The sequence below is a fragment of the Colias eurytheme genome, chromosome 32, assembly GCF_061535395.1.
Source record: "Colias eurytheme isolate Ceu_HAF_F1 chromosome 32, ilColEury1 Martin Lab GWU primary, whole genome shotgun sequence".
NCBI lineage: Eukaryota > Metazoa > Arthropoda > Insecta > Lepidoptera > Pieridae > Colias > Colias eurytheme.
The window spans coordinates 2,248,627-2,261,129 of NC_143011.1; the positions used below are offsets into that span (position 1 = coordinate 2,248,627).

At 37.2% G+C, this 12,503-nt stretch overlaps 1 protein-coding gene and 1 pseudogene across 1 annotated transcript; both read left to right on the top strand.

Moving 5' to 3' along the window:
* The first annotated feature begins 3,559 nt into the window (after window positions 1–3,559).
* Window positions 3,560–4,863, top strand: LOC149895136 (uncharacterized). Its single transcript, XM_090119237.1, has one exon. The coding sequence runs from the start codon at window positions 3,575–3,577 to the stop codon at window positions 4,727–4,729; it is 1,155 nt and encodes a 384-aa protein (XP_089975363.1). The 5' UTR covers window positions 3,560–3,574; the 3' UTR covers window positions 4,730–4,863.
* Window positions 4,864–5,706: 843 nt separating this feature from the next.
* LOC149895137 (uncharacterized) lies at window positions 5,707–7,545 on the top strand (annotated as a pseudogene).
* The last annotated feature ends 4,958 nt before the right edge of the window (window positions 7,546–12,503 follow it).

Here is a 12,503-nt window from a genome sequence, read left to right on the forward strand (position 1 = left end):
AGCCATTTAAATCTCGATAATTATTTCTATTAATATTACCTATAGGTACAAACTTTTAGAACTGTCAATTAATGTCGATTGCGCGGCAAATTTGTATTTTTTTTTCTTTTTGAAAATTCCATCATCTGTTGTTTTACAGTATTTTTTTAATCATAATGATTAAAAGTATTAGAACTTATGAGATTGGTTCAAGTGTACCTTAGTTAACCTTTTGGGCTTGAAAAGTTAAAGTTACTACAATTTCCACTATCTTTAGCGTAAATCTGCGAAAGCGCCAGTAACGACTTTCAATTACGCATTTAGATGTTACTTACAAAATGAAGCAACAGCTGATCCCGACGAGGCAAAAATACCTCAAACTCAAACCTTTATTTATTCAATTAGAACTCTGCAGAAGCACAATTGAACCATCTTAACATAGAATTGCCACCTGTCTCAACTCACACAGTATTAACCCAACCGGACAAGAAGAGACCTTGGTCCTTACTTTTGGGGTCAGAAATAAATTTAAAAGGTCACCCCTTGAATAAGGCAATAAAATATCAAAACAGGTAAACGGTTTTAATTATAATACAGATTTTTAACATCCAACCAAACCGTGCGGTATCTATTAATGTTTAGAGCCAACGCCACCAATCATAATCTAAACATGGCTAGTACTTTCAGTACAATGCATGAATTATTTATTTAAAACTGATAGGTCATAAACTCTGTACTGGAAACAAATATACTGAACTCAAGAGACTAAAATGATAAGGAGCTTATCTGTGTCCCAAAACTGCAATTACTACAGCCAAGTACGTTACTTTTAATCAATTCGGTTTTAAAATATAATTATGATTTACATCAGAACTTATATACCGAAAGCCTCGGGCTGACTTATTTATAATAATTGTGTTTGTGCATAACACTAGGCAGTCAACAGCTATATGAACGTCAGATAGGAAAAGAGCCAAATTTATCCAGTCAGTAACAAAGGATTTTAACTATAGGTACTTTATTCTAATTCAACCAACTACTACTAGCTACTCCGTATGTCTTTTGGGTAGACGGAGGCAAATAGGATTTTTATTCCAACTATATCATTTGATATTTTGAAAATGTACGTTCGTGTACGGTAGGTACATTTTCATACCGTCAGAGTCATTTTGCAGATTATAGTGGTGCAGCACTGAACACTGTCTATTAGGTGGCTGGTGCTGCCGACCGGGCCTTCAGTTCCGCTTTCCAGAATACCTTCACCCTTCTAGGTGCTACTACTACTGAAATAGCGGTACTCTATCGCGTCGTTCAGGTCTCTAACTGACAGGATTTCTCATATTATCGTAACAACCTCGCTCGTTCTAACGAGAACAAATTATCGCCAAGGAATTCTGCTGCAGGATAATGGCAAGAGAGATTATAAGCTTAACTATGCATTATTATGTTCAGGAATATGGTGGATTTTGAATACTATCGTCGTCTGAAAGTATCTCCTTTCGATAAACTTCATTAAGGATGCAGATCTGATCCCATCTTTGTTCCGTAGGAATGCTACGACAGTCTAAACGTTACACTGTACAAAGAAAATTGCCCTAAATATAGTCGGTTGTTCCAACATCCGTAATATGGCTAGCCTGCCTTGCTAGCCCTTGATTGTAACTGCTACCAATGGAGGCATTGCTCTTGTGTTGTCCACAGTTGTGCGAGTGCAAAAATGAAGAACTGAGCTCGTGGGGAGCTATGTCGAATGAATCTGTGTTAAGATTATGACAGTATAGGACAGTTAGCTGTGGATGCGAAGACAGGACATTACTTTATTCATCCGTAAACACGCGAGGCAGCCACGGACAGCGATATAGCAAGAACTAAACTAGCAAAGTTTAGTTCGCTTACCAGACTTTGTCATGTTTTAAATGCAGTATATCCTCTGTATAGCATTGCATTTATGACTATTGATAAACTTAATTCACCCGTAAACACGAGAAGCAGGCACGGATAGCGATATAGCAAGAACTAAACCAGCAAAGTTTAGTTCGCTTACCAGACTTATATTTTAAAAGCCGTATAGTCTGTACATTTCATTTATTGCCCCCCCCCCCCCTAAAAGCAAAGAAATGAGAAGTCATTTGGCGGAGCTTTCTCGTAAAGGGTAGGGGTTCCAAGTTTAAAGCAGATACGAATCTAACGCATTCTCATTTCAGTCACCTGTCGCACCCACTGCACTCACACCTTACGCTGGCTGCAGCGAGGCTCTCCGCGAAGCCTTCTTACGGAGAAACATCCCATCGGAAGCTGTCGAACTAATGTTGGCATCGCTTTCCAGTAACACTAAGAAGCAATATAACGTAACTTATAAACTATGGTGGCAATTTTGTCTAGATAGAAATATTTCCAATTTTGAAAGTACAGTAGCGACAGTTATATCGTTTTTAACAAATGAGTTTAACAAAGGGGCTTCATATGGTACTTTAAACTCGCACAGGTCTGCCTTGTCTTTAATCTTAGGAAATAATATCGGGTCGGATGAATGCATAAAACGACTCCTAAAGGGAGCATTCAAATTGAAACCCAGTAATCCTAAATACAATAATTATTCTTGGGACCCACAATTAGTTTTGAACCATATCTCAAGCTGGTTTCCTAATATAAACATTAATTTGGAGCAGTTGACTAAAAAAATAGTAATTTTACTTGCGCTGTGTACAGCACAGCGGGTCCAAACTTTATCCCTTATCAATCTTAATAATATTTATTTCTCAGACAGTGGAGCTAAGATTTTCATAACAGACTTGATAAAAACTTCGGCTCCGGGTAGAGATCAACCCCTTCTTATACTTCCATACTTTAAAGAAAATATAAGTATTTGTCCCGCTACTGCACTTTCTGATTATATCAATGTCACAAAACATTTGAGGAATGAGGAGGACAATAGATTAATACTAACTTTTAAAAAACCTAATAAACCCGCCACAACTCAAACAATCAGTCTTTGGATCAAAAACGTGTTATCGGAAAGTGGTGTGTTGTGTTTTTTATTTCATTCCCACTTCTGTTCCTAAATTCAGAAGAGGGATAGTGATTCTCACGCGTCCTTAACCGTTTGCTTTCTGAAAATGGCAGTTTGACTCTTCAAACGAATTAGTTCATTACACTTTTAAATTACCCTCAATAATACTTTATAAACTTTTCATTGTTTCGTTTAAGTGAAATTAAAATAGTAGTTGTGTGGCTAAGTATATAACGCAAAATTTTGGTGAGTATATTCCGATCATTTGCTATCTAAGGAGAAGCGAGCTTCTTATCAATTTATAGCTTAAAGCAGCTTTGGTATAGTAATTGAAGCATTTATTTAAACCTTTTGTGATTTATGTGTTTTGTTTAACAAAATTACAGCATATGATTTAATTACGCTTATTTCACCTTTGTATAGTACGATACGTATTCTTTTTTAAATGTACCCGCAACTTAGTTTTTTTCTTTACGTTAACGAAATATTAAGTTAATAGTTTTTTTTTCTTCATATTTAATTTTTATCGTTTCCTTGTATCGACATTTTCCTCCATTGTAAAAAAAAAAAAAAATTACGTACGAGATGCCTAATAAGAAGCACAAAGACCGAAGCCGTTCTAGGAATCGTAGTGCTACACCTCCTATACGCAGCCGACGACGGTATAGTCCTTTCAACGATGCATTAACACAACAAATGCAACAAATTTCAGATAGACTAAAGTCGTTAGAAGAACGTCACTCTTCTCCGTCACGACGAGGATCCAACACTGGCGGTGTGACAACAACGCCGCCGAGGTCACGGATCGTCGAGCCCGTCGCTGTGCATCCGGAGCCTGCGGCGCACTCAGGGTCGGCGGTCCCTTCTTCACCGGGACATTCCGGGAGCGCCACAGTCGGCTGCGATCGTAACGCTACTAATCGTATTGTTGATGCTATACGATCAATCAATACGACGGTGAGGTTGAGCCAATCTTATTACATTTCAAATTTTGATCCGAGTATAAACGATATAGAAACCTGGTGTGAGGAGGTCGATTGCGCTAAGGTTATAAATCAATGGAATGATAATGAGTGTCTATCTCGTATAGGTAATTGTTTAAAGGGAGATGCTAGGACCTGGCTCAATGAATGGGTAACATCAGACCGTAGTTGGAGCAATTTTAAAAAAGAATTTAAACCTTTGTGTCCTAAGAAACCTGATATCGCGAATATTTTATATGACGTTATGAGTACCAATTCTGATAAATACCTAACGTATGCAGACTATGCTCGTCGCTCTCTTCTAAGGTTGCGTGTTGTTAGGGGGTTAAGTGACGAACTTATATCTGCAATAATAATACGAGGGATTACGGATCCGCAGATTCGCGCTGCAGCCATTAATGCAAAGCTAACGACAAATGAATTGGTTGAATTCTTTTCAATTTACGTTAAATCCAATTCCTCCTCAAACAGACATTTTGATCACAGGTCGCGCTATGATCGTTCTTTAAAATCTGAACATGTAGTTAATAATCGTAAACGACGATTTAACGAACAGAAATGTTTCTTGTGCGGTCAACATGGTCATACACAATCAAATTGTTCTAAAAAAGCTAAGTCGATTCTTTCTAATCAAAGTAATGACCATAAATATTTTTCTATTAATAATTCGAATAAATCTGTATTGTGTGATTTCTGCAAAAAGCCCGGCCATAAAACTGAGGCGTGTTTTGCAAAATTAAAGTCGGGAGGCACGTAATACAAACAATGTTAATTTTTGCGAAGAAAACCCGGACAGTAAGAATAAAGATTGTTGTAGCTGTCATCCAGGGAATCCCAGTCGATGTCTTAATCGATAGCGGCTCTAGTATATCATTATTTTCCTTATCATTATTAAAGCATTTGAAATGTGCGCGAATGCCTGCATTTAGGATCTTGCGTGGTATTGGTGGGCAGGAAATTGAATCGACTTATTTTGTCACTTTACCAATAGAGTTTAATGAAATTACTTTAGAAGTAGATTTACACGTAGTTAGTTCAAAATTGATGAATACACCAATCATCATTGGCACCGATATATTAAATCGTGAAGCCCTAGTTTACGTCGATGATGTCCTCATTATGAGCGGTACGGTTGAGGAGGGTTTGTCGATTTTACGTAGAGTTCTTAAAACTCTTACAAGCGCGGAGTTTTCCATAAATTTAAAGAAATGCTCTTTTCTATCTACTTAAATCGAATATTTGGGACGTACGATTAGTCAGGGTCAGGTACGACCGAGTGGTCAAAAGATTAAAGCTTTGGTCGAAGCACCGATTCCAAAGACCGTTAAACAAACCAGACAGTTCAAGTTATTTTCGACGTTACATAGCTGGCTTTGCTATAAAGGCTGTGCCTATTACAAAGTTGACGAAAAAAGGGGTACCTTTTATTTGGAGTAGTGAACAAGAAGAAGCACGCCAAGTAATTATTTCTCATCTTACCAGTGAACCTGTGTTAGCTATGTATGATCCGGCTTTACCTATTGAAGTTCATATAGATGCCAGCTGTATAGGATATGGTGCAGTGCTTCTTCAGGTTCATGAAAAGGGGCATAAGCGGGTGGTGAGTTACTTCAGTAAACAAACTCAAGGTGCTGAGCCAAGGTATCATTCCTATGAGCTGGAAACTTGAAACTTTAGCCGTTGTAAAGGCCTTGCAAAATTATAGACACTATCTGGTTGGTGTTATTATTTGTAAAAAAAAATACATTGACCATTGTTTGATATGTATAGCACATAAAAACGCACATTTTTCCAAATACTGTCTTTTGTAATTTGTATCCTATGTTTGGTCAAGATTCCACTGAATTAAAAATATTTTTTTATAATGTTATCTCTTTGTTTGGGACCTCTAAAATTATTTGTGGCAGATCGGGGTCGAATGTTTCAGAGTTCAGAAATAACAAAACTTTTTACTGACTTGGGCATTGACATGCATCTCATAACACCAGAGATGCATAATTCAAACGGGCAGGTTGAACGTTATTGTCGAACCTTACTCAACATGGTTCGTATAGAATGCAATCACCGACAAAATGATTGGTCTGATGTCATATGGCGACTACAGCTGGTTCTGAACATTACAAAACAGAAAACTACAAGCTTTTCACCTCTGAATCTATTGGTGGGTATTAAAGCTGCGTGACCTGTTTTACGTTACCTCATTGGTGACATCGCACTAGAAGGCTCTCGTCCCAATCGCGACGCATTACGAGAAATGCGTAGACAACGTGTTTCTGAGCGTTTAAAAAAAATATAACCAACGTTGGCAAGACAAAACTGTGAATGCTAGCCGAAAGGCATCACGGTTATTTGAAATTAATTCTTTGCTTTTTGTTATAAAACAGGCTCAAACAACTGGCAAACTCGACTCGGGTATGCGCGGCCCATATCGCGTGGTCAAAACGCTTCCCCACGGTCGATACGAGCTGCAGTTACTGGAGGGCTCTTATGGCAAATCGACGCAAGCTGCGACAGAATTCATGGTGCCGTGGCGTGGGGAGTGGACTCCTGAGACATGTGCTGCGTTTTTTGAGGGTGAGCTGATCCCTAATTTGTGATAAGCGAACGACGTGCCTATGTCACAAATTATAGTTTTCCCATGATAAGCTAACGTCGTGCCTATGTCATGTGGTTGTTTTATTTTCTATGTGTAACGTATAGTATGCTAACGTCGTGCCTATGCTATACAATTGTCTTGGACTCATGATAAGCTAACGTCGTGCCTATGTCATGTGGTTGTTTTATTTTCTATGTGTAACGTATAGTATGCTAACGTCGTGCCTATGCTATACAATTGCCTTGGACTCATGATAAGCTAACGTCGTGCCTATGTCATGTGGTTGTTTTATTTTCTATGTGTAACGTATAGTATGCTAACGTCGTGCCTATGCTATACAATTGTCTTGGACTCATGATAAGCTAACGTCGTGCCTATGTCATGTGGTCGTTTTATTTTATATGCGTAATGTATAATATGCTAACGTCGTGCCTATGTTATACATTTGTCTTGGACTCATGATATGCTAACGTCGTGCCTATGTCATGTGGTCGTTTTATTTTATATGCGTAACGTATAATATGCTAACGTCGTGCCTATGTTATACGTCATTTGTTTTGGACTCATGATATGCTAACGTCGTGCCTATGTCATATGGTCGTTTTATTTTATATGCGTAAAGTATAATACGCGAACGTTGTGCCCATGTTATACTGTCATTGGTGTCAGAGATAGCGAACGTAGTGCTTCCTCTCTGTGTATTGCGCTTACCTGTTATAAGGGGAGTGTAATGTTTATTAGTTGCTAATACCTTATCATTAATCCTTCCCAGATGCTGCCAGTATTGAAGATGAGGAGTCCACAAATGACCCAGTCGTTGTTGTTGAACCTGCATCAGGCACTTCGAGAGGAGCCTGTACTTCTCCGCATAAAACAAAGGAGAACGAGGACGTCCTCCAGTCAGGAGAGGCCGTGTTAGACAAAAACTAAAACAGCGCCAATAGAGGGGATGACAAGTGGTGGCGGATTGCAGATAAAAGCGCTAGGCGTAGTTTTATTTTGTATATTAACAAAAATATAATCAAACATTATTCTTGCAAAATTGATTCTGCAAATTCGTTTTCATTAACTACATTAAGTTTATAAAACCTTGCAAAGGTTTCGGAATGTTTAGTCCAGCCAGCAGTTTTACGTATATTATCAACGCATACACCACTAGCACAAGCAGTAGATGTTGAAGCGTGTCTTGTGCTATGTGAACTAAATATTGAAATGTTGACACCACTTTCCGATAACACGTTTTTGATCCAACGACTGATTGTGTGAGTTGTGGCGGGTTTATTAGGTTTTTTAAAAGTTAGTATTAATCTATTGTCCTCCTCATTCCTCAAATGTTTTGTGACATTGATATAATCAGAAAGTGCAGTAGCGGGACAAATACTTATATTTTCTTTAAAGTATGGAAGTATAAGAAGGGGTTGATCTCTACCCGGAGCCGAAGTTTTTATCAAGTCTGTTATGAAAATCTTAGCTCCACTGTCTGAGAAATAAATATTATTAAGATTGATAAGGGATAAAGTTTGGAACCGCTGTGCTGTACACAGCGCAAGTAAAATTACTAATTTTTTAGTCAACTGCTCCAAATTAATGTTTATATTAGGAAACCAGCTTGAGATATGGTTCAAAACTAATTGTGGGTCCCAAGAATAATTGTATTTAGGATTACTGGGTTTCAATTTGAATGCTCCCTTTAGGAGTCGTTTTATGCATTCATCCGACCCGATATTATTTCCTAAGATTAAAGACAAGGCAGACCTGTGCGAGTTTAAAGTACCATATGAAGCCCCTTTGTTAAACTCATTTGTTAAAAACGATATAACTGTCGCTACTGTACTTTCAAAATTGGAAATATTTCTATCTAGACAAAATTGCCACCATAGTTTATAAGTTACGTTATATTGATTCTTAGTGTTACTGGAAAGCGATGCCAACATTAGTTCGACAGCTTCCGATGGGATGTTTCTCCGTAAGAAGGCTTCGCGGAGAGCCTCGCTGCAGCCAGCGTAAGGTGTGAGTGCAGTGGGCGCGACAGGTGACTGAAATGAGAATGCGTTAGATTCGTATCTGCTTTAAACTTGGAACCCCTACCCTTTACGAGAAAGCTCTGCCAAATGACTTCTCATTTCTTTGCTTTTAGGGGGGGGGGGGGGGGCAATAAATGAAATGTACAGACTATACGGCTTTTAAAATATAAGTCTGGTAAGCGAACTAAACTTTGCTGGTTTAGTTCTTGCTATATCGCTATCCGTGCCTGCTTCTCGTGTTTACGGGTGAATTAAGTTTATCAATAGTCATAAATGCAATGCTATACAGAGGATATACTGCATTTAAAACATGACAAAGTCTGGTAAGCGAACTAAACTTTGCTAGTTTAGTTCTTGCTATATCGCTGTCCGTGGCTGCCTCGCGTGTTTACGGATGAATAAAGTAATGTCCTGTCTTCGCATCCACAGCTAACTGTCCTATACTGCCATAATCTTAACACAGATTCATTCGACATAGCTCCCCACGAGCTCAGTTCTTCATTTTTGCACTCGCACAACTGTGGACAACACAAGAGCAATGCCTCCATTGGTAGCAGTTACAATCAAGGGCTAGCAAGGCAGGCTAGCCATATTACGGATGTTGGAACAACCGACTATATTTAGGGCAATTTTCTTTGTACAGTGTAACGTTTAGACTGTCGTAGCATTCCTACGGAACAAAGATGGGATCAGATCTGCATCCTTAATGAAGTTAATCGAAAGGAGATACTTTCAGACGACGATAGTATTCAAAATCCACCATATTCCTGAACATAATAATGCATAGTTAAGCTTAAAATCTCTCTTGCCATTATCCTGCAGCAGAATTCCTTGGCGATAATTTGTTCTCGTTAGAACGAGCGAGGTTGTTACGATAATATGAGAAATCCTGTCAGTTAGAGACCTGAACGACGCGATAGAGTACCGCTATTTCAGTAGTAGTAGCACCTAGAAGGGTGAAGGTATTCTGGAAAGCGGAACTGAAGGCCCGGTCAGCAGCACCAGCCACCTAATAGACAGTGTTCAGTGCTGCACCACTATAATCTGCAAAATGACTCTGACGGTATGAAAATGTACCGTACACGAACGTACATTTTCAAAATATCAAATGATAAAGTTGGAATAAAAATCCTATTTGCCTCCGTCTACCCAAAAGACATACGGAGTAGCTAGTAGTAGTTGGTTGAATTAGAATCCCTTATTCACTGGAGGCACAGAATATATGGACGCCAATGTGAATTTGAATACATAAGTAATTACTTATTTCTTTATTTGAAAGAGTAAGGTGTGCAGATAGTATACCTACCAATAAATCACACAAATTTTTATATTATATAATATATTAACAATCCCAGATGAAAAGTTAATCAAATAAGAACCAAAAAGTAAATTAGATTTAGATACATTTATTTCAAAGGATTTACAATTCACTTCTAACGTTTTAGAATAATATTATAAACTTGTACACCTTGACAAAAAGTAAAAAATTGCGGGTGAGTTTATTTGAAAGAGTAGTAGTAGTAGTAAGAGTAGTAGTAGTAGAGTAGAGTATTCCGATGTAAATGTCTCGTTAAATAGTACGTGGTTAGAATTCTGGAAGTAGGATCAGAAATTTAAAGGAAAATGGTATGGAAATATTCAAGAAGATTTACAGAGAAGACCTTGGTATGATGAGCTGGATGTAACTAGTCGTGAGTTTATCATCACAATCAACAGATTAAGATTTGGCCACAATAAACCAATAAATCACTTCACACCTTGCAAGACTGAACATAATTAATAGCAATATATGCACTTTCTGTAATGAGAAGATCGGCGATATGAAATTATTATGAACCATCAACCTTATTATTTTCTTTGTTTTCATAATCTTCAACAGTCAACTGTTAAAACCATGCCAAACGCCCAAACAGCCAAAATACGCAAGTCGCAACTTGTAGGTACGCAACATTGATTTGAATTTTGACGTCTATCAAATTTATCTTCGAAGAGAGGTAACCTGCTTAGAAAGTGAAACATCGATTATAGTGAATTAATCGATACTGACTAGAAACATGTGTCGCTCGAACTTGATACACATGTCAATTTTAAAATTCATCAAGCGAATCCCTTTTAAAGTAGTATACTTTCTTTCGTAAATTTAAGGAGCAAAAAAAGGGCAAGTATAATAAAAAAACACAACGCATTTATTATTATGATGATTTTTATTCACTGCATTCGATTACTGATGTCAGATTTCGATTTCTAGAGTAACGTCTCGGGCAGTGTTGCCAATTTGGCATAATTTATGCTAAATTTAGCATATTTTTACATTGTTTAGCATTTTTATTTGTTGTCTAGCATATAGCTTATTTTTTAGCATATAAAATATTATAATATAATAAAAGTTAAACCATATGAAACCAACTACAGTTTTGCTACCTTGCATACGTAAATTTAGTCGACATTTCATGGACATGCACAACTTCCACCTTGGAATTCTGGAATGAAGTAATGGATTATAAAGACGCAGCTGGTAATAACCCTTTTGCAGATTTATCACAGCTGGCAATATCATTATTATCACTACCACATTCCAACGCGGAAATAGAACGTGTTTTTAGCCAAATGAATGTCGTCAAAACTAAGCTTCGCAACCGTTTGTCGGTAAAAACTTTAAATGCCATTTTATACATAAGATTCGACCTAAAGAGGGCAGGAAAATGCTGCTACTCTTACACAGTTCCGGATAATGTACTGCGCTCTATAGGCACCAAGGAAATATATAGTCTTGGCAATGAGGCTTCCACGTCTACGTCAACATTATCGGCTGCGGATGAAGACCAAGATATTAATATTTTATTTGATAATAACACACTCGAATAAGAGATGTTATTATTTATGATGTCATTATTTACATATTATGTGTAAATAAATGTGTTGGATATATAAAATTTTAAGTAAAATGTCGTTTTATTTGACATTAAAAATTTTTAGCAAAATATTTAGCTTAATTATAAATCCTTTAGCAAAATTTTGGCAAAATTTTAACAGCCATTTAGCAAATTTTATGTTAGTCTTGCTGGCAACACTGGTCTCGGGCACAGAACAGTAAAAACCTCGGAGCAATTAAAACAAATAGAAGTGCTATAGTGTCATAATTATTAATATGAAAACCACTGTCGCCAAACCCACACATTTAAACCGATAGCTAAACACAAGTTTGATGCTAATTTTTGTTTTTAATCAGTGTTGCCAACGTAGGCGATTTTTCGCCATTTATGCTACTCCAGGGACAATTTTTTATACTACATATTAGGTAAATAGGCATACAGCCGGTAATCAGGCCGAATACTCTGAACACAGATAATTATATAAAGTATAGGTAAATCGATGAATTTTGTGACTGCTTGAACCAAAAACGAATCACACTGGCGAATTTTTATATGGATAAATACAATTTGTACACTTAATTAAATGTTTATTTAGTTATCTCATTTCATTTCGTGTTCACAGTTTAGGCATGACTATCATCGTAATTCTTCTTCTTCTTCTTTTTTTTTCAAATGGCAACTCCTGATCCCAGATCATCGTAATTAGAATTCTTTTAATTCACGTCTACCCTCTTCAAGAGTATTTTTTTAAACACGATAATCTCATTTAATTGTTAAATCAAACAAAACTCTATTAATTAAATATGTCGCGCTTAAGTAATGAAGAATATTTTGAGGAGGAACCAAGTAAGTTGAGACAATATTTATTTTATCAAAATAGAAGCCTGTACTGCTATTAGTATTTTTTAACCTCTTATGGCTAATTTTGCTGGAGATAATGATGATGAACCGCTGCCCTACCTCAAATTCGACTAGCTACGGCCCTGTGATGAAGTCCACTTCTATGAGGGATATCATGTGCAAAAGATACTTGTAGTT